Source organism: Xyrauchen texanus, chromosome 37, assembly GCF_025860055.1.
Source record: "Xyrauchen texanus isolate HMW12.3.18 chromosome 37, RBS_HiC_50CHRs, whole genome shotgun sequence".
Classification (NCBI taxonomy): Eukaryota; Metazoa; Chordata; class Actinopteri; order Cypriniformes; family Catostomidae; genus Xyrauchen; species Xyrauchen texanus.
Genome location: NC_068312.1, coordinates 24772109 through 24794064, shown reverse-complemented (window position 1 = coordinate 24794064; position 21956 = coordinate 24772109). Strand labels below are relative to the sequence as shown.

At 46.0% G+C, this 21956-nt stretch overlaps 1 protein-coding gene across 1 annotated transcript; it reads right to left on the bottom strand.

The window, feature by feature from the left end:
- Positions 1-380: 380 nt before the first annotated feature.
- LOC127630989 (probable G-protein coupled receptor 173) lies at positions 381-21878 on the bottom strand. The gene is made up of 2 exons (XM_052108920.1): positions 21760-21878; positions 381-4239 (listed from the first exon to the last, which is right to left on the bottom strand). Exon 2 carries the CDS (start codon positions 3994-3996, stop codon positions 2833-2835), a length of 1164 nt encoding a protein of 387 aa, XP_051964880.1. The 5' UTR covers positions 3997-4239; positions 21760-21878; the 3' UTR covers positions 381-2832.
- Between the last annotated feature and the right edge of the window lie 78 nt (positions 21879-21956).

Sequence of the window (21956 nt, the reverse complement as noted above, 5' to 3'; positions counted from 1 at the left end):
AGTTCCATCCACACACTCATACTCATCATTCTCATCACACAAACACACACACACGCACGCGCACACACACACACATGCATGGTAAAAAGATGACGATCAAAGGTCATATCCCCACCCTTCACTCCACCCCCCATTTGAAGTTAGTGCGTTGTCCATATAATAAACATGAAATTACACAAGGTTCACAGTTATTTTACAAAAGATAAGATGCCTGAAGCAACTACAAATTTTCTACCAGGCATTTTTGCTCATTACAAAATCACATCCTTTGCACCGATCCCATTACTGACCCAAACAATTTCCTATTCACATGTGAATACACAACAGCCCGAACCTTCATTCATATATTGGCCCCCACCCTAAACCCCTCCCAAAGACAATAAGAGGAAAAAGTCTCAAAGTAATCCTAAAGAATCCAAGAAGATCCTTTTAATCCCATGGAAATTCAATTCTCTCTGTGTCACGTTTGTTTTTGTTTTTTTTTCATAAATTCAAGTCGCTCCAGAGAACTGTGCAAAATTGGACACTCCAGTGTGTCAGAATTTGCAAATTTGTAATCAGTAACCCCGCTGATGCTGGCATCTTCTCACCCACAACCCGCAGGTTTGTGAAGGGTAGTGAGACATGTCCTCTGATAATCCATGAATACACAGTGTTGTGTTTGCCCCAGCATCTGTTTCAGTAGCATTTATTGGTGTCTTTAGAAGCATACAGCTTTCAAATCATTCTTGTATTGGTGACATCAAACCTTGGTAATGGAGTAAGGCATAAAATGCAGATAACAAAGAATTCTTATTTTTCTGTTGATCATAGATGTTCTGCTGCTATTCTGTTTTGCTTTGTTCTTGCATTGACAGGTTTCAGAAACAAACGTCTGATAACACCTACCAATCCCATGCCTAACCTACAGACAGATGTTTTATGTTTTTGCCCCCTTAACATTCAAATATTACAATCTCCATTGGTCAGTATTCCGATTCAAGTCAAACTATGCAAGAGAAATCAAGCCACTGGATCAATGATTTCTTGTGTGTAAGTTGTGTGCAAAATATTTAGGGAAATTCTTTGACACTTCAGCCAATTTGCTCCTAATGAGATGGAATACTTGTAAAGTAAATTGAAACATTCCTCTAATAGCTTACATGTTGTTCTAATCTCAAACACATTCATAATTTCATTACAAGAGTATTTAAGAATGTTATGTTTTAAAATAAGATTTTTGTTGTTTGATTCATGTTTTAAGAGTTATGAGGTGAACAGGCGGCAAAATTCTACATTTATTTTGTCATGCTGCAATCCAAAACAAACATTCAACTTTAATTTTCTTGTTGCCACTTGATCAAAATCCATTCATTCTATATTATTCTGTAATGTCTTTAAAGCAACCTACCAGCCACGACTATGTGAAAGGATTAATTGATTCATCTCAAAGATATTTCCATATGTAGGCTAAACCACATTTTAAACTAGTTGAAACTTTGTATTGATCTGATATGCTAGTAAACTTTCATTCAAGTAATTTCAAAAAGCAAAAGATTATGTAACCTCTCCTCTACAATGTCTTCTGAATCATTTGGAAGGATAAAAGAGCAGTTAGTTTAACCAACATAGATTATTATCTGATAAGTATATTTGCTCATTCACTTAAAGTTTCCACTCCTCATAATCTAAGCTTGCATTCAAATGTTGTCTCCATATTAAAAGACCAATTACAGCAAAGTACTATTGTCTTATTTATTTCTTTTATATCTTTACCTTTTCTTGGTTTGAATATCAAAGGACTGGTCACATATTCAGAACCAGTTCTGAACATGATAAGGACATGACTTATTTTGTGCAATGAAATGTTTATCATAAAAAAACAATTGAGACAAATAAATAAACACAATAAATTGCAGCAAAAATGTCATTAAAGTCACCCAGGAAAGAGCACCTGCAAACCTGAATAGGCAACATTTCACAAAGATTAGTGTTTCAGTCAGCTCCTCTCATCTCCATTTGAATCAATTAAGAGAGGATAATAAGAGGAGCTTAATTTTTCATGGAAGGTTCTCTGTTGTTTTTAAACATACTGTTTTTCTATGACCATTCCTACCTGACAGGGAAACAGGAAGGATCCAGTCCAAACAATTAGCATAAACTGTAGGAACTTTGTCTTTTTGTCAGCCCCCATTGATTACCATTCTTTATGCTTGACTCTTGGCACACTTTCTTAAAATAGTTTCATCTCAAGTTTGTTTTACCCTTAAAGATAAGGTAATATGCATGCACATTGAGTATTTTTGACTCGTTAGTTCAAATAATACAAATTATTCGGCCAAGAGTGCAGCTGTTCACAAGGCATGTATAATTTTTTTGGCAAATCTTTGTTTCAAGGCCCTCAGGATCCTTGTAAACCATCAGAGATTCTGAGCCAAATTTAATGTTTGTAGGGTTCAGTCTTAAGAAACCATTTGATATAGCGGTCATACATTCACAATAAATTTACCAGTTTGGATCATTTCTGAACAGCAAGATTTGTCATGTTTTTACCACCTTAGCACACCCCAATGGAAAACATATGGTTCTTCAAACCTGTTTAGAGTTGATTTACCATATCACACATTAACATAGAGCTAATTTTCCCCATATCGTTACTATAAGGTGACAGTAGATGCTTATTCCTTAACATCCACCATTTTAAAGCATCTTTAACTGAATCAAAGGCCACAACAGCTCTTCAAGTTCATCTATGACCTCCTAAACCCCTCCCCCAGGCTGTCCACAATCCAATCATTCAGAATAAAAAGAATGAAAAAGAACACAACAAAAAAACAATATGAATGATCATCTTCACATTACACAATAAGGCTCATGGGGCAGTTGAGGTGGAGTTCTACAACAGGGAGGCAGGTGGGCCACCAAGCCCTTCTTCAGGTCTTTGTTGAGGAAAAAGCAGATGATAGGGTTCACGCCTGCCTGGGCGAAACTCATCCACACGGTGGTGGACAAATACCGGTGTGGGATGGTGCATGCCTTCACAAAGACACGCCAATAACAGGCCACAATGTATGGGGACCAGAGCACCAGAAAAAATAAGGTAATGACATAGAACATCCTGCCAAGCTGCTTCTCAGCCTTAAACTCCTCCATGCCTAGAAGGCGTCTGTTCTGGTTGTGCAAGTTCTGCCTGATGCCCAGTAAAGTTGGAGGCATTGGACCACGGCCGAAGCCTGCTATCCAGTTTGCAGCTGCCTGGCCTGTGGCTCCAGGCCCGTGAAAGGTCCAGTTTTGGCTGATGGCTGGAACCATCTGGACCGGCTTCATCTTCCGGTGCTTGTATTCAAACAGCAGGAGCTTCATGTATACCACATGAGTGGCCAGGATTAGCACAGCCAGCATCAGCATGAAGCCTAACGTATCATTGGCCTTGAAATAGCGATGCTCAAAGATGCACTGGTCCTCCTCACGGATAAACTTATAGGTGCCTACGTCGAAAACGGGTGGGAACGCCATGGCAACCGACAGTGTCCAGACCATACAGACCACCGCAACACAGGTCCAGAAGGTCATTCGCTTAGAGTAGAATCGGTGGTGGGCGATGGCCATGTAACGTGTGACGCTAATGCAGAACAGCATAAAGGCAGCATGGAAGCAGAAGAGTACAGCCATGAAGGCCACCACCTTGCAGCTGAGCACACTATAAGTCCAAGCAGAGCCGTTCTTGATGGATACCAGCACAAAGGGAAAGCAGACTGCCGAACGAATGGTGTCGGCAAGACAGATGTCCAGAAGAAAGTAGTAAGGTGCCTTGTGAAGCGCTCGGTCCCGTAGCACCAGCAGAGACACCAATAAGTTGCCTACCAGGCTGATGCAGATGATCAGCCCCAAAAGGACAAGTTTAACATAGGTAGACACAGCCGAGGAAGGTGCTCCACCCATCATGCCACCTGTGGTAGACACTATGGCTGCCAAGGGGTTTCCAGGCCCATCGTTGCTCGTGTTTCCGTTGGCCATATCTTTTGCTGCTCTGATTGCACGCCTCCGCCTTCTCCTCCAAAACCAACTCCTCCTTTTCCCCCACTTCCTCCACTCTCTCCTCCACCTCCGCCTCCTCCGGCTGAGCTGTCGTCCGTCCTCGTGGTTGCCTTTTGTTGTTGTCTCAAATAAAAGGAGAGAAGCTTGATCTGCATTGCCCCATTTTGCACGCTTCTCTTTGGAACTTCCCTTCAAAGGTACCACCTCTCTTGGCCTCCACTCCTATAAATAAAAAAAACATTACATTTGTTGCAGTTTATCTCGCCAAAAGTATTGCTGGTTCTTACAGGTCACAGAAAGGGGTTGGGAGGGTTATTTTAAATGTATTTCCACTACAGATTAAAGAATACATGCTGTAAAATGTAATTTGTGACATATTCCGTTACATTACTATAGGTCAGTGACATAATCTTCGGACTACTTCTTCGTCACAGATTTGTTTGCTTGTTTTGACTAAACAAGTTAATAACAAGTGAAAAAAAAACATTTATTACAAACATATCCTCTGAAAAAAAGCTTAAATATCTTATGCAGTCTTTTTTCTGTCATTTAGATTGTTTTAGGGATTTGTATTTACAAAATAAATAAAACAATCTCATCAAGGATTTTTGCTGTACATCTTTTCCCTTATATCAAAAGTCTTTTTAGAGAGAGACAAAATAGATCTAACTTGGATATTTTTTTCATTGTGTCTGATAACTTCTGCTGCTCCAAACTTCAAAAACCCACAGAGTGTACACAGCTACATATTTTGCTGATCTTATATGGATTCTCTCTATTAAGCTCCCAAAGGGAAAGATTCTCATTTCCACTGAGTCCACTGGTTCCCTTTACAAAAGGCTTCACTACGATGTTGCGCTGCTAAGCGCTACGGGGAACAGCTCTTGCTGTGAGACAAGCTGAATAATGTGTGAAACACGTCAATGAACATTGACCGGAATTTATAGCCTCGGCTGATGCAATCATTAGATGCACCTGAGGCCAGGCTATAAATGGACACGTCACCAGGTGTCGTCTGAAACTCTTTTTTCAGAGCAATTCTGTTTCTGTGTGTCACACAAACCCTGTCAAAACTTTCTTTCCTCTGTTAGGAGATAGAATCGGTTAGACAGTGTGCAGTGAACGTTGTTCTTTTTCTCTTCTGTTTAGAAAATTTTATATATATATATTTCTAAAAAAGAGAGAATGACTGAAAGCAAACGGTGCGTGTTCCCCTCTTCTCGCTTTATATCTGAAGACGACACACATCAGTTTTTGCTGTTTGTTTAGGGGTAAGAGCACGCTGCTCTCGCGTTGCAGCAGGGTGGGTGTGAGCACTGCGATTTGCTTTAACAGGCAGAGTGCGTCGTGCTCGCCTCGCTTGCTTCCGGGAGTCAGCACTCTCGAATGGATTTGGTTGAGGAGCAAGAGACGGGTTGATCCCTTTCTCTCACTCTCTCCCCAAACCCAGCTGTTCCTTCACATGATCTCGACGCTTCTTCGGATCATGAGGTGGATCGCGATTTTCTTCCCGCCTACGAGCTTTCCGTCTGCGATAAAAAATCTACGGAGGAATTGCTCGATATTGTTACTCGTGCGGTTGCCAGATTGGTCTGGCCACGCGAAAAAGAGACCCCCAAACGCTCCAAATTAGGGGATAGATTTTATCTTCCAGTCTAAGAAAGGGAATGCCTCATGGGTTCCTTCCTTTCTTGACAACCTCCATGAAGAGCTTTTTTCGTGGAGAACCCCTAAAAAAAATAAAAAAATATATATATTTATATTTTCTTCCCGTGTTCACATACCCTCGACGTCATTATATTCGACTATTGTGGGTGCTGAGGCACTGCAGTATTCAGTGATGCCGCCGGTCGAAAAGACGCTTGCGGGCTATCTCTCGCCGGGCTCGGCATCGTCACTTAAGAAGCCCTCTCTCCCCTCAAAGCCTTGTAGGACAACCTCCACTTTAGTGGGAAGGGCTTATTAAGCAGCAGGTCAGGCTGGTGCTGCTCTGCACAATATGCTGCTCTGCACGCTATGCTGCTCCTCCCGGGGATTGGTGACAGTCTCGCCGCGCTCGAAGCCCCTCCATTCCCGCAACCTCTTGGTGTTTCGGGTTTCAGAGGCTTCCGTCAAAATTGTATGTTATTCAGGATGCGAAACACCCGACAACCCCTCAACAGGAAGTGTTAAAATATAATACCCATCTCAGAGATCCTGGCAGCGTGGAAACTTCTGCCGGATATATTCTTTTCTGTGGGTCGTATAAGGGCGTCAGGATTTAATTCACTCGCCGCTTTTCCGTGTATCAACGGCGTGTTCTCACTACCGTAAACCGAATTTCTTTTTATGTAAAAAAAAAAAAAAAAAAACTCAATCTCCTGGTTAAAGGGGCCATGGTATGTGTTCCCCTTCCAGAGAGAGAGTTAGGTTATTACACTAAATACTTCCCGTTTCCCATGGAGGGTGAGGGGTGGCGTCTGGCTTAGATCTTAAAGCTTGAACTACCCGTGGGTGTTCAAGTCCAAGATGATGCCTGTCAAGACGGTCGTGTCTCAAGCCCTACAACTCGTTTGGCTGGTCACCATCGATCTTATGACGCACTTCTATACTTCATTTAGAAGTTCTGCCACAACATGGAAAGTTCCTGAGGTTCACTTCCGGGGGCAAAGTCTTCCAGGGTCAGGTTCTTTCTCTCAGCCTAGCCCTTTTTACCCGCACATTCACAATGCATGATGTAGCGCTGGCTCCTTGCGACTCCGGGGCATCTGCATTCTGAATTATGTAGACGACTGGCTGATCCTAGCGCAGTTCCAGGAACTGGCAGTTCAGCACAGAGACATCGTCTCAGCTCATCTGTTTCTCTGGGGTTGAGGCTCAATGCCAAGAAAAGCGTCCTCTCTCCCACTCAGAACATTGTCTATCGGGGCATCATATGGAGTTCAATCTCAATGCGGGCACAACTGTCTCCCGCTAGTATTGAGTCCATTTAGATCACCCTGAGCGAAGTCAGGCTAGGTCAAGGTTGCACTGTTATCAGTATCAATGATTTCCAGGTCTCAGGGCGAAGGCGTCCACAGTGATCCCTCTGGACCTTCTGCTCATGAGACCGTTTTTGTTGTGGCCAAAAGCCAGGGGATTTCTTCCAAGGGCCAAAACCCCTAGGCTAAATAGGGTTACGCGCCTCAGGCTTCGTTCCCTTTCTATGTGGTTCAGACCCGGTTCTCTGCCTTGGGTCCCACTCTAGGTGCGTCTTGTTGTCGCAGGCTGCTAACGACAGACGCCTCCCTGATGGGCGGGGTAGCGGCCTTAAGTGGTCGATCCAGCTTAAGGGGATAGGAGGGTCGTCAGCTCGGTTGTCACAGTCACTGTCTCGGGTTGATGGCTGTATTTCTGGCCCTGAAATACCTCCTCCTGAGGCTGCCATGTCTTGGTGCTGGGTGGACAATGCAGCGGTAGCCTCTTACATAAATAATCAAGGAGACCCACGTTCTTGTCAGCTGTATTTCTGACACGTTGGGTTCTCCTTAGGGCCCAGGGCAAGCTCCTGTCACTCAGGTCAGTTATATCCCTGGATGCCCGTATATGGGAGCAGATTTACGGTCCAGACAGAAAATACCAATGGGGAGTTAAGAACTCCACCCTAAGGTAGTAGTTGCCCAGAGTTCAGCCAGCAAGGGTTTTTGCCTCTTACTGATAACACCAGCTGGCCGAACAGGGCTTGGTTCTCGGAGCTAATCTCTTCCCTCGACGGCTCGCCTTTGGCGGTGCCGAACAGGAAGGATCTTCTGTCTCAGGCACAGGGCAATATTTCATCCCTGCCCCAAATTGTGGAATCTTTCATGTTTGGCCCCTAAGGGTACCAACTGAGGGACACAGGGCTCTCTCCTGAGGTTATCGAGACCTTTTTAAATGCCAGGCTTTTTCCACTTGGAACAAGTTTGGGTGAGATCTTAGGGCAGAAGAGGACCTCTTCGCCTCTATGAATAGCGCAATGTCTCCTCGACTTCTCCCTGAAATCGCCCAGCCCCCTTGGGTCTGGACGTTAAAACACATACATGACCCAGAATGCGTCTGTAAGCGTTTCTTTCCCCGGTTTCTCTGCTCCCGCGAGTCTTGGCAATGTTCACCAGCAAGGGTCTTGCCTCCTATTAATGGCGCTGCGCTGGCTGAACAGGATATGGTTCTCGGAGTTAATATCTCTCCTCGACAGTTCGCCTTGGGCAATTCCGATCAGGTAGGACCTTCTTTCTCAGGCTCAGGGGGCATATTCATCCCGGCCCGAGTGTGAAACCTTTCATGCTTGGCCCCTGTAGGGTACCAACTGAGGTTCACAGGGCTTTCTCCTGACATTATCGAGACCATTGCAAGTGCTAGGGCTCCCTCCCTTGGAACTGATCTGGGTAGATTTTACAGGGCAGAAGAGGACCTCTTCGCCTCTGTTGATAGCGCAATGTCTCCTCTACTTCTCCCCGAGTCACCCAGTCCCCCCCCTCGGGGGTGCTGATCGTGGTGGCGCATACATGGCACAAATGCGCCTGCATGCGTTTCCTTCTAATAAGTTCAAATTACAGAACCAGCTAACTGCCAGTTTGCTTCAGTTCTGGATTTTCTGTGGAAAGAACTGTCAGCGGGCACTTGCCTCGCCACTGCAAGGTTCTATGTGGCTTCCACTTCGGCTTGCCATGCCTTGGTGGGCGGGGTGCCCTCTAAGAGGCATCCTTGCTAGGACCTCTTCATAGGGTAAGACCCCCCTTTTTAAAACCTCTAGAGTCAGCGTTTGGTAGACTTCTGACTCTCAAGATGGTTTTTCATATGGCAATTACGTCTCTAAGGAGACTTGGGTAACTACAGGCTGTCTCTTTTGCCGGGCTGTTTTGAGTTGCCCCAGGTAGGACCAAGAGCATTCTTTGCACCCTCACCCTGACTACCTGCCCAAGGTGCCTTTCTCGGCCCTTGGCCAGTCATTCTCTAAGCCTTCTGCTCCCTGCCATTTGTAAATGCTGGAGCAGCTAAAGACTACTCAGACTTTGTCCAGTCTGTGCCCTTCAGAATTATGTCCACTGCACTTGCTAGTGGCGTAAAGTCAGGGCAGCAGTTCTTCACTTTGAAGCCGTGACCGGGTTGTCACTTTGGGTGAGGGACCTTACTGCCCGGATCTACGAGGCGCACGGTCAAGCTTCGCCAGTAGGTTTTAGGGCGCACTCTTCCAGAGGGCTCTCCTCCTCTAAAGCCTTGGCTAGAGGTCTCCCTCTGCAGCAAGTTTGTGGTGCGGCAGGTTGGTCCTCTCCGCGCACATTCATTAAACTTTTATAGTTTGGATGTTCTTGCCACTCTTGGCTCTTACGCCCTTGAGTTGACACCGAACAAGTTTGTGGTGCTGCAGGTTGGCACTCTCCGCACACACTAATCACATTTTATGGTTTAGATGCTTTGCTACTCTGGGCTCTTATGCCCTTGAGTCGACATCTCAGCCCATGCCTAAACAAGTTTGTGATGCGGCAGGCTGGTCCTCTCCGCTCACATTCATCAGTTTTTTGTGACAAGTTTGTGTTGCGATAGGGTTCTCTTCGCACACATTCATCGAACTTTATGGGTTAGATGCTTTGCTACACTGGGCTCTTATGCCCTTGAGTCGACATCTCAGCTCATGCCTGAACAAGTTTGTGATGCGGCAGGCTGGTCCTCTCTGCTCACATTCATCAAAAAATTAATGGTTTAGATGTTTATGCTACTCCGGGCTCTTATGCCCTTGAGTCGACATCTCAAGCTCATGTCTGAGGCCTCTCGCGTTTTTGTGAGTACACTGCACAACCGTTGGGGTCCAGACAGCCCCAAGTGCGGCGGCGTGGGTATTGCGTTCCCCGCAGCGCTTAGCAGCGCAACATCGTAGTGAAGCCTTTTGTGAAGGGAACGTCTCGGGTTACATGTGTAACCCTTGTTCCCTGAAAAAGGCGGAACGAGATGTTGCGCTGCTTTGCCGCACTGGGACGTCCCAGGACTGCTCTTCAAAAAGAAGTATCTGACGACACCTGGTGACGTGTCCATTTATAGCCTGGCCTCAGGTGCATCTAATGATTGCATCAGCCGAGGCTATAAATTCCGGTCAATGTTCATTGACGTGTTTCACACATTATTCAGCTTGTCTCACAGCAAGAGCTGTTCCCCATAGCGCTTAGCAGCGCAACATCTCGTTCCGCCTTTTCAGGGAACAAGGGTTACACATGTAACCCGAGACGTTACCATTTATTGCACCTACAGAGCTGACATTTTATTCTAAAAATCTTCATTTGTGTTCTGCAGAAGAAAGAAAGTCAAACACATCTGGGATGGCATGAGGGTGAGTAAATGCTGAGAGAATTTTCATTTTTGGGTGAACTACCCTTAAGAAAGTGTTTCAACACTGTTCAAATGCTCCTCAGATCACATTATTTATATGGATAAATGTTTTCCAACTGAATAGACTAAATATTATATTAAACAAATGACAATTAAATGCAATATGATGAAAATATAATGAAATACAGTTACTATTATTTTGTATTTTAAATGTGTTTTCTGCAAACCCTAATATATGTATTCCCAACCATGCCACATACACAACTGACTTTTCAGTAAAGTATGCAACAAGTATATTTGTAAATGCCTGGTAGATTTTTAGGTCAGGTACAGTAAAGTAGCAGGTAGCATGATATCGATTCTTGATGAAAGAGCTTATTCTCAAAACCACTACAGCTTATATATATATATATATAACCATGCTGCTTTTTCTTGCCAATGAAAAAGGTGTAAAACTCTTGTAGCACATAGGACACATTTTCTGTTTATGCAAAAAACACATACTGCAAGAAACATCACATCAAATAGCTGTTGCTGAATTACATTTTTAAGTATAGAATCACTGGATTTATTACAGTGGACACTGGTGACTCAGTGTAGAGATACAGACATTTTCCATATTTTGACAGGAAAATGACTTGTTTCAAACAGAGTCCAGCCTTCTGACACCACATCAATCTAAATGTTTGGTAGTTAAAAAAAAAAGTAATTCTGCCTAAATATCACAGTCATTTTTGACCAATTCAAAAGTCATTATAGAATGAGTCAAAGAATTTGTTTGTAATTGTCTTTCATCCATAATGTGCATGAAAGGTAAATTATCTTTTAAATATTCGTGTTTTAAGAAAAGATTAAAACTATACTCCTTTGTATTTTTATTTCTTAATGTATCTTTTATAATAACACTGTACGTTTTAATGGTAGTAAAATAAACAATAGTGTCATAATTTATACAGTGATAATTTAAATAAAAACATGTAATCTCATAATTGTTTTGAGACGGCAAACGCCTCACCTTGAAAGTAGACGAGAGGCGGCTGCAGTCAGGGGAGTAGTAAAATAATGATGGACAGTTCTCACTACTCGTAAGGCAGATATTGAGTGATTTGCATTGTGCTTTGTACTTTGTTGCAAAACAAATGTGAATTGGGAATGTAATTTACATTTGTTGCTTTTAAATGAAAATGATTATGATGAACATGTCACACAATGTACCTGTTATTTAAGTCTTTTTCACCTATTTTTAGTTTAATAAAGACATAATGTAGATATAAAAACAGTCACATATCCCATACAGAGATTGAGTTTTTTTCCCCCATACTTGCTAATCTCAAACGAGTCTTAGGTTTTGGGGATGAACACCTTTGACAGTCTCTAAATTTCAGTTCAACATAAATTGATTCACAACATAGGGAGCAACAGAGCAAGATAAGATGCACCCCAAGTGTCTTTTTCAAAAATACATATTAGTTCACTAATATGTTTATAGCAACTCAAGTGATGTGAAAAATTATTGGAATAAACAACAGAAGTATGAAGGACAGTACATAAAATACGAATTCACCTGCATCATGCTAAATAACGAACCACATGGCAGTGTTTGCAAATTTTCAGAGGTTAAAACCTGTGAAACTAATATGACATTTTCAAACAGAGGCGTCGTGTCATTCAGATTAAGGGGGCATGTACCCCCTTAGATTTTTGAGCCAAGAGAATTTTTAATGGATTATATGAAGTTCCAAAAAAGCATTTGTACCTTTGATAATTAAAATTATTGCATGTAAAACAAATAAAAAAAATTAATTGTGGTAGAAATCTTTATTCACATGTCTAAATTCTGTCAGTTCAATCAAGTCACATATGTTCCGCTACACGCGGCATCCAGAGGCTGCTTTAAAGATCAAGCTCACAAGGAAGGTCGAGCAGCACCAAGGGAATGAGCGTGTTATGATAATACTTCAATGCATCCACTTCAGTGCAGTTAACATTTTCCAACTATATCTTATCCCTGTGGAACTGTCAATAATTTTTAAAATCGGACACGGTGAGACAAATGACAATACTCAGCACATGAAATCACAACGGCACAATTTGTATGCGCTGTCGTGTAGTCCTCGCCACTGCCATCCGCCCAAAGGAGCAGCCAACCGGCTGGATGCAGAAGAATGGCTGCCATCTCCGAGGGGAGGAGGGGCTCACTGCCGGCTGCCTGGAGTGGTGGAGCTGCTGCCAGGGGCTGAGGGGCTCCTTACAGGCCGCCAAAATGCGGAAGGGCGTGCCATCCACCAGGGATCGGAGGACTTGCTCCGGTCCACCTGGGGAGGTGCGACTGTCTTCCACCAGAGGGTGAAGGAGTGATCGAGGACCAGGCGATGGCGTGTCTTCGAACCGGCGAGCATGTTTTTTCTCTCTCTCACTTTCACTCTGTCTTGCCCTTTCCCTCTCCTCTTTTTTATGTTTTTGTTTTCCCCTCCCCTCCCTACCTCTAGAGTGGTTATCGCAAAATAAACCCAGACAGGGTGATCAGAACCCCAACGCGAAGCGGAGTACATTATCCCGCTTTTTACATGGCTACTTACCAATAGATAAATGGGCATTAAATACTGATTTGCATTGAAATTAAGCAATTATGTGAAAAGTATTAAATAGCTCAAATTAACAGCTAAAAATCCACCTCTAGTTTGCATCTGATTTCTGTTGGTGTTTATTTTGTAAATAATCACCACCTCATTATGCATTTCATTACAAGACCATTTGCCAAATAAATCAATAAACATTGGTTTGAGTTGAAATTATTTTATGAGCATATTTGTAGAGATTGCACAGTGATCCGAGAAGCAGGAAAACTGATTTGCAATACATGGACGAGTGGTCTGAAATGTGGATGTGTGGTTGCTACGCCGAGATATCTGACCACTATATGGCGCCATTAAGCAATCAGAATTGAGTATTCCAGTGCGCTGTGTAATAAGGTACAGTAACTTCTATATATTTCTATTGTTATTCGATAGATTGTCAACATGTTAGGATACATGTTTCTCTGTGGATTTGGGGTTGTCTGTGCATTTCCTGTAAAGTTTGACTTCTGCCTTCAAGTTCCTTTAATAATACATTTAAGTTAACTAATTTCACAAAAGTATTTGACAATTTAATTTTTTTTTATCATTTTGAAGAAATAAACACTTTTAGCTCCTAAAGGTAGGTGTGATTTCAACAACTAAACATGTCATCTCTAAAGCCATGCACTTCTCACGTTCAGTCATATTTTTAATGTTTAATGTTGTACAGCACAATACAATTCTTTGAACAATAAAAAATATATAATATTAATTTTAATCATAAGTATTAAATCCAATAAACTTTAGCATTCCAAATGTAAACACATTGTTTTCACTTTTTTGTCTGTCAAGTAAATTTTATTTGTATAGAGCTTTTCATAACATTGTTTCCAAGCATCTTTACAGAAACCCTAGTTAGCAACACAAAGATGAATGTGGAAGCGCATTGCAATATATGATTGCAAGGCAAAATATGGTTTAGTTACATATTTGTTACATGTTATAATATTCATGTTTTAATTTAATAAATGTATTAAAAATAATAACAAAAGGTTAGTAAGACCATGTTTAAACAAAAATTATTAAATTATAAGAATAATAATTAGTTTATAGTCTTTGAAATCTGTCCTTAATTGACTGCAGAGATGCAGGCACCCTTCACTATCTGCCTGGGATAGGTTATTGTCACGAACCCCGCTCCTCTGCCCCATCTCCGCTTCCTCGAGCACGCACCCATACACTCCGCGAGCATGCTCGCTTCCCGCTTCCTCGCTCCGCCCCCTTGAGCTCGTACGCTCTGTTTCCTCCCTCACGAGCTCACACGCTCGTTCTGCTATTACGAGCTCTCGCTCGTAAACTCTCTCCCCCCTCTGACTCATGCTCTCGTCTCACTCGCTGCAGCCTGAACATTATGACCACCTGCACTCACGCGCTTCTCAATCACCCCTTTATTATGTACACCTGCACTCGTCCCATCACCTAGTTATTCGTTTCACCTGCACCGCTCGTTTTTTCCCCTATATATATCACAACCCTTTCGTTTCACTCGGGTTGGTTATTGTATGTATTGTATGTATTTAGATTCCCGTGTTTTTGACCCCCGCTAGTCTCATCTAGTTTCGCCCCCGCTAGTCTCATCTAGTTTTGCCCCTGCTAGTTTCGTCTAGTTCGACCTCCCTCCTCTTGATTATCCTCTTAGCTTGCCAACTCGTTCCCCTGTCTTCGTTCCCACTCGCACCATAGTTGTTAACTGTTTTCCCCCTTCGACCCCCGCTATCGTTGACCACTCTCTCCCGGATTTGCCCCTTTACCCTTTCTGATTCCCCGGCTCCGACCTTACGCACCCCCTTGACCATTCTTCACTGGACTTGCCCCTTTTTGAACTGTTGCCTGCTTTATGGATTAATAAAGCAGTCTTCCCCTCAACATTGTGACTGTCTCTTTTTGTGTGCGCGTTATAGAATAACCAACCTCACCGTAGCAGTCACAATGTACTCCACGGATTTACGCAGCTCTCTAGAGCGGATTTTCGTGGCGTGTTCGGAGCGCGGATTTGCGGCTGGGAGAGATTACCACGCACTCACGGCCCAGGGACAGCAGGTAAGCACTTTGTTTGACTTTTGTCACCCCGTTCTACCTGTGTCTGTCCCTGAGCCCGTTTATGCTCCCAGCGCATTTCTGAGCGACGTGGGCCTTCAACCCCCTGAGAGGTTTGACGGCTCTTCTGGCGCTTACCATGAGTTTTTCGTGCAAGGCAGTGGTTGTGTAACGCATAACCCCGCCCTTAACATTATGGAGCCAGCGGCTCGACTCATGTGTTTGCGCCAGGGGAGTCAACGCTTGGAGGATTATGTCACTGATTTTTGTGCCCTGGCCAACCAAGTGAATTTTGATGAGGTGGTTCTGAAAGACATTTTTCAAAATGGACTGAATGAGCCAGCCTCATCATACATGCCTGGTGGTCGCTGCTCTCTCGACCTGGCTCAGTTTATTGACCTCGCCCTGCTGTGCGTTGGTTCCTCGTTTACTGTGGGGGAGGCAGACACTGAACCAGCGCTCCACACCAAGACCCCCCTCTCGAAGCCTACCACGGCCCCCGTCTTGAAGCCTACCACGGCCCCCGTCTTGAAGCCTACCACGGCCCCCGTCCCGAAGCCTGACACGGCCCCAATCCCGAGGCCTGTCACGACCCTAGCCTCGAAGCCTGGCACGGCCAGAGAGCCAGCGCCCATGCCCGCCACGGCCAGAGAGCCAGCGCCCATGCCCGCCACGGCCAGAGAGCCAGCGCCCATGCCCGCCACGGCCAGAGAGCCAGCGCCCATGCCCGCCCACGACCAGCGAGCCAGCGCCCATGTCTGCCACGGTCAGCGAGCCAGCGCCTGTAGCCTCGACCGCCCCAGAGCCAGCGCCTGTAGCCTCGACCGTCCCCATGGCCACATCCCCTGTTGGCCGAAGACGTCAGAGAAGGAAGAGGGCCCCTTCTCCCCAGTCTCGTCTTGTGCTCAAGACCGCAGAGGTTCCCCCAGAGTCTTCCACAGCTCTGCCGGGTTCTGCTCCGCCCCCAGAGTCTCCCACGACTCTGCCGGGTTCTGCTCGCCCCTCTGAGCCCTCCCGGGCTCCGCCTCACGAGTCTCCAAGGGCCCCTCACGAGCCTCCTAGGGCTCCTCCTCACGAGCCTCCCAGAGCTCTACCCCTCAAGTCCCTCAGGGCTCCACCCCTCAAGCCTCTCACGGCTTCGCCTCTCGAGTCTCTCAGGGCTCCATCCCTCGAGTCTTTCATGGCTCCACCCCTCAAGCCTCTCACGGCCGCCTCTCAAGTCTCTCAAGGCTCCATCCCTCGAGTCTTTCATGGCTCCACCCCTCAAGCCTCTCACGGCTCGCCTCTCGAGTCTCTCAAGGCTCCATCCCTCGAGTCTTTCATGGCTCCACCCCTCAAGCCTCTCACGGCTTCGCCTCTCGAGTCTCTCAGGGCTCCATCCCTCGAGTCTTTCATGGCTCCACCCCTCAAGCCTCTCACGGCTTAGCCTCTCGAGTCTCTCAGGGCTCCATCCCTCAAGCCTCTCACGGCTCGCCTCTCGAGTCTCTCAGGGCTCCATCCCTCGAGTCTTTCATGGCTCCACCCCTCAAGCCTCTCACGGCTTCGCCTCTCGAGTCTTTCAGGGCTCCATCCCTCGAGTCTTTCATGGCTCCACCCCTCAAGCCTCTCACGGCTTCGCCTCTCGAGTCTCTCAGGGCTCCTCCGCCTCTCAGGGCGTCCCCTCTCGAGTCTTTCATGGCTCCACCCCTCAAGCCTCTCACGGCTTCGCCTCTCGAGTCTCTCAGGGCTCCTCCGCCTCTCAGGGCGTCCCCTCTCGAGTCTTTCATGGCTCCACCCCTCAAGCCTCTCACGGCTTCAGCCTCTCGAGTCTCTCAGGGCTCCCTCTCAGCCTCTCAGGGCTCCGCCCCTCGAGTCTCTCAGGGCTCCTCCCCCTCTCAAGCCTCTCAGGGCTCCCCCTCTCGAGTCTTTCAGGGCTCCCCCCCTCAAGCCTCTCGAGCCTCCCAGGGCTCGGCCACTAGAGGCTCCTATGGCTCTGCCTCCCGAGCCTCCTACGGCTCCCCCTCCAGAGCCTCCCTACGGCTCCACCTCCCGAGCCTCCCAGGGCTCGGCCACTAGAGGCTCCTATGGCTCTGCCTCCCGAGCCTCCTACGGCTCCCCTCCAGAGCCTCCTACGGCTCCACCTCCCGAGCCTCTCATGGCTCTGCTCCCAAAGACTCCAGAGCTTCCTAGGGCTCCGCCTCTTGAGCCTTCCACGGCTCCACCACCCGAGCCTCCTACAGCTCTGCTCCCTAAGACTCCAGAGCCTTCTAGAGATTCACCTCTCGAGCCTCCTACGGCTCCGCCTCTCGAGCCTTCCACGGCTCCACCACCCGAGCCTCCTACGGCTCTGCTCCCTAAGACTCCAGAGCCTTCTAGAGATTCGCCTCTGGAGCCTCCTGCGGCTCCGCCTCTAAAGCCTCCCTTGGCTCCACCTCCAGAGCCTTCCAGGGCTTCACCTCTGGAGCCTCCTACGGCGCCACCTCCCCGGCTCTGCCTCCAGAGCCTACCAGGGCTTCACTCCTGGAGCCTTCTACAGCGCCACCTCCCACGGCATCACCTCCCCGGCTCTGCCTCCAGAGCCTACCAGGGCTTCACTCCTGGAGCCTTCTACAGCGCCACCTCCCACGGCGTCACCTCCCTCGGCTCTGCCTCCAGAGCCTTCCAGGGCTTCACCTCTGGAGCCTCCTACGGCGCCACCTCCATGGGCTCCACTTCCTGAGCCTTCCAGGCCTTCGCCCCTAAAGCCTCCTTCGGCTCCACCTCCAGAGCCCACCAGGGCCTCGCCCCTGGGGCCTCCTGCGACTCCACCTCCCTCGGCTCCGTCTCCTGAGCCTCCCTCGGCGCCGCCTCTTCTGTCTCTCAATTCCCGCCTGCCGAGTCTCTCACGGCTCCGCCTTCAAGGCTCAGTCTCCCAAGTCCTCCCGACTCCGCCTTTCACGGCTCCGCCCCTGAAACCTTTCCTCACTGGGTCTTGCCTGCTCCCCTTGTTACCGTTCCTCTACCTGTCCTGTGGCCTCTTCCCTGGCCTCCGGACCCTATTCCTGTCCGGTGGTCACCTTCCAGACCCCGGACCCAGTCCCTGTCCTCCAGTCGCCTTCCAGACCTCCTGACCCAGTCTCTGCCCTATGGCTGCCCCTAGACCTCCCGACCACCCGCCTGTCCACTATGTTCCCCCTGACCTTGCCTTGAACTGCCCGTTGACCCCCATGGACTGTTTCATTCCCCTTTTGTGCCTTCTGTCCCCTCGAGCTCACACGCTCGTTCTGTCCCCTCGAGCTCACACGCTCGTTCTGTCCCCTCGAGCTACGCAACCCAGCGTGGCCGTCAGGAGCCGTCCTATTCAGAGGGGGGAGTACTGTCACGAACCCCGCTCCTCTGCCCCATCTCCGCTTCCTCGAGCACGCACCCATACACTCCGCGAGCATGCTCGCTTCCCGCTTCCTCGCTCCGCCCCCTTGAGCTCGTACGCTCTGTTTCCTCCCTCACGAGCTCACACGCTCGTTCTGCTATTACGAGCTCTCGCTCGTAAACTCTCTCCCCCTCTGACTCATGCTCTCGTCTCACTCGCTGCAGCCTGAACATTATGACCACCTGCACTCACGCGCTTCTCAATCACCCCTTTATTATGTACACCTGCACTCGTCCCATCACCTAGTTATTCGTTTCACCTGCACCGCTCGTTTTTTCCCCTATATATATCACAACCCTTTCGTTTCACTTCGGGTTGGTTATTGTATGTATTGTATGTATTTAGATTCCCGTGTTTTTGACCCCGCTAGTCTCATCTAGTTTCAGCCCCGCTAGTCTCATCTAGTTTTGCCCCTGCTAGTTTCGTCTAGTTTCGACCTCCCTCCTCTTGATTATCCTCTTAGCTTGCCAACTCGTTCCCCTGTCTTCGTTCCCACTTTCGCGCCATAGTTGTTAACTGTTTTCCCCTTCGACCCCGCTATCGTTGACCACTCTCTCCCGGATTTGCCCCTTTACCCTTTCTGATTCCCCGGCTCCGACCTTACGCACCCCCTTGACCATTCTTCACTGGACTTGCCCCTTTTTGAACTGTTGCCTGCTTTATGGATTAATAAAGCAGTCTTCCCCTCAACATTGTGACTGTCTCTTTTTGTGTGCGCGTTATAGTTATATGTATTGAGGGTATTATATGAGATGAGGGCATGTGTAGTTGCCAAACAAAAACGTCTCCACTGCTGTGGTGTAGCAAAGACAGCTAGCATTATCCGAAAGCCTCATTGTGAAAGAGCATTGACCCATGAATTCAGGTGTATACCTTCACCCACTGTGGTGATATTGGCAGCACTTATAGAGCAATTAGTGCTAGCCCTTACTGGCTAACGGCCTCTGGTATAGAGCAAAGTACTGTATAAGAAGACGCCTTAGCTGATGACAAAGTCGCTGAGTACCTCAGTCCAACAGGAGACAAAACCCCGCCGACCCATTGTTTTAGAGCAGAAACACTAATTCACTTGTGTCACTGCAGTTACAGCTGCTTGTTGCTAGGCTACAGTCTCCTTCTGTCTTGTGCGGTGTATGTCTTTTTAAGCCTGAATGCAACTCAGATTTGTATGTATTGAGATGTAGGCAGGCAAGTGTCACTCATGAGACATTGAGACATGATCAGCCAGAAGGAAGATTAAAGAGAGTTCTGAAACTGATTTAACTGTGGTCTGTACAACCTACCTCTTACTGTGACAACCTGTTTATAAATTGAAAAGTATTATATCATTGCAATGTGTATTTTGAATCAGCAGTTTCACTTTAATTCTATTTCAGAAATTAGCTTTTACAGGAACCATTCACCAAAAATAAAAATTCTGTCATCAGCCACTCACCCTCATGTTTCTCCAAACCCACATAACTTACATTTTCCTGTGGAACACAAAAGACGATGTTAGGAAGAATGCTAGCCCCAGTCACAATTCACTTTCATTAATTTTTTTTTCTCTCCATACAATGATAGTGAATGGTGACAGAGGCTAACATTCTGCCTAAGATCTCTTTGGTTTTTGTTCTACTCAAAAAAGAAAGTCATATGGGGTAGGAACGGCATGAGAGTGAGTAAACAATAACAGAATTTTTGTTTTAGGGTGAGCTTTCAGTATTGTTATCATTGAGAAAATGTTTGCTGTTGTAGCAACTATAGATTATGCTTTTAAAAGATCTGCTGAATGATGCAAATAGAGAACAGTCTTTTTTTATTGCATGAAGCACTTATTAAAAAATGAGTATGTTGGACATCTCGGCCAACAATCCCTACTTTGTGGAGGAATAGGTGTGAGTTTCATTTTTTCCATTTGGACTGTAATAGGGAACAGAGTACATATTGTTAGATGGAAATATACTGATGATAAGATAAGATAAAAAACTATAGATTACTATTTCCAAAAACTCTGTTTAAAGAGACAATTTAAGGACCTTAATTTAGAATGTTTAAATGCCACATTTTCATGGGCCATACAGGTTTTTATCAATTTGGTGTGAAAACATCTATTTCACTTTCCCACCGGGTATAATATGCATACACATTTAGCTCTGTAAAATAAAAGGCTGAACATATACGTGGTTTCTTTGGATGTGTCATTCATGTCAACCTACATAATGTGAAAGAGAGACATGCATTCCAGTGAGGGCGGCTGAAAAGTTTCACTTATTTAATTAAACAGAATTTACCCTCCTCCATCAAATACTTTGATGTGTAAGAAGCCTACCCAGATATTCAGCATTTAAAATATAACTCCTAATGAATTTATCTGTTCATGTACACAGTTATCATCCCTGGGTTACCATTGCGCTATTAATTATTCTGACTCTATCATATTTGCCTCCAGAGGTTTGATGTGCACTTAAAGGCTGAATTGAATATCTCGCATTAGTAGTGAGAAGGCCTTCGATTGCGCTGGGAGGAGTCAGATGTAAAGGGAGCTGGTTGGAGGCTGAAGGTTGGATAGCAACAGCAGTGAATATCGCAACCGTGGTCTCGGTGGGAGGAGGCGACGCGGAATTCACCAACCAAACGAGCCTAAATAATTTCGACTCTCTACACCTATTGTTTTGAAACGATGCCTAGCTTTTTTCAAAATGTTTCTCCGCATCTTCATCTTTATTTGTGTTTGCCTAACGATGTGCTCTTGATGATGCGACATCTTAATGATATGCATGAATCGTTTATTGAAGTGGAGCTCATTTAACGGCGCTTGTAGGCCCTATTGTCCAGCTTGCGGCCGAAGGTTCTTCCGTTACGCATACGAAAGAACGCGAAAATTAGTTATTACTTAGATCCAGTGACGTGACCAGCACAGCCAATGCCGGTGCACCTTAATACGCCAATGACCTGTCAGAGCGCATATGACAGTCCCAGACTGACATTTCGTTATGTAGTTCTCGTGGGTGCAATTCACACATTCAAAGATGTAGCCTACTAAACATTGTGGCCTGCATGGATATCATTGGGTGTGATGGGGAAAAAGCGTCTCTGCCTCTCTCTGTCTTATTATTCCGCGCGCGCTGGTGTGTGTGTGCGCGCGCGCTTGTGTTTGCATGATGGACAATTAAATAACAAGTGCATAAAACAGGCCTGCATTTCACTTTAGTAGCCACATAGGGCGCGTCACGACGAGAGCCATGGATGCATGTTTTATTTATTTAAGCTATTTATTTATTTAAAAAATGCTTAAATTGACATCAGCACTTGTATGCCCTCAAATTAGAGTAAATTATTATCCCCTAAAATAAACATTAAAGTAGCCTATTAGAGAGTCATATATGATTAAGCTCTTACCTAAAATGCTTGATCTTCCTCCAGACAATGAATCTTGAGGCGATTGTATGCCTTAACGGTAGCTTGTTGCAAATAAATAAAACAATTATAAAATAAAAACACATACACAAAAGGTGGGGATTTCCCCCACCCCCACCCCCCCCACCCCCCAAACCGACACAACACGTTCAAAGAATCGCACATGAATCCAGATTGTA

Bases quoted from the DNA above. Each gene is read 5' to 3' on its own strand.
- LOC127630989 (XM_052108920.1), bottom strand. From the start codon at position 3,996: ATGGCCAACGGAAACACGAGCAACGATGGGCCTGGAAACCCCTTGGCA.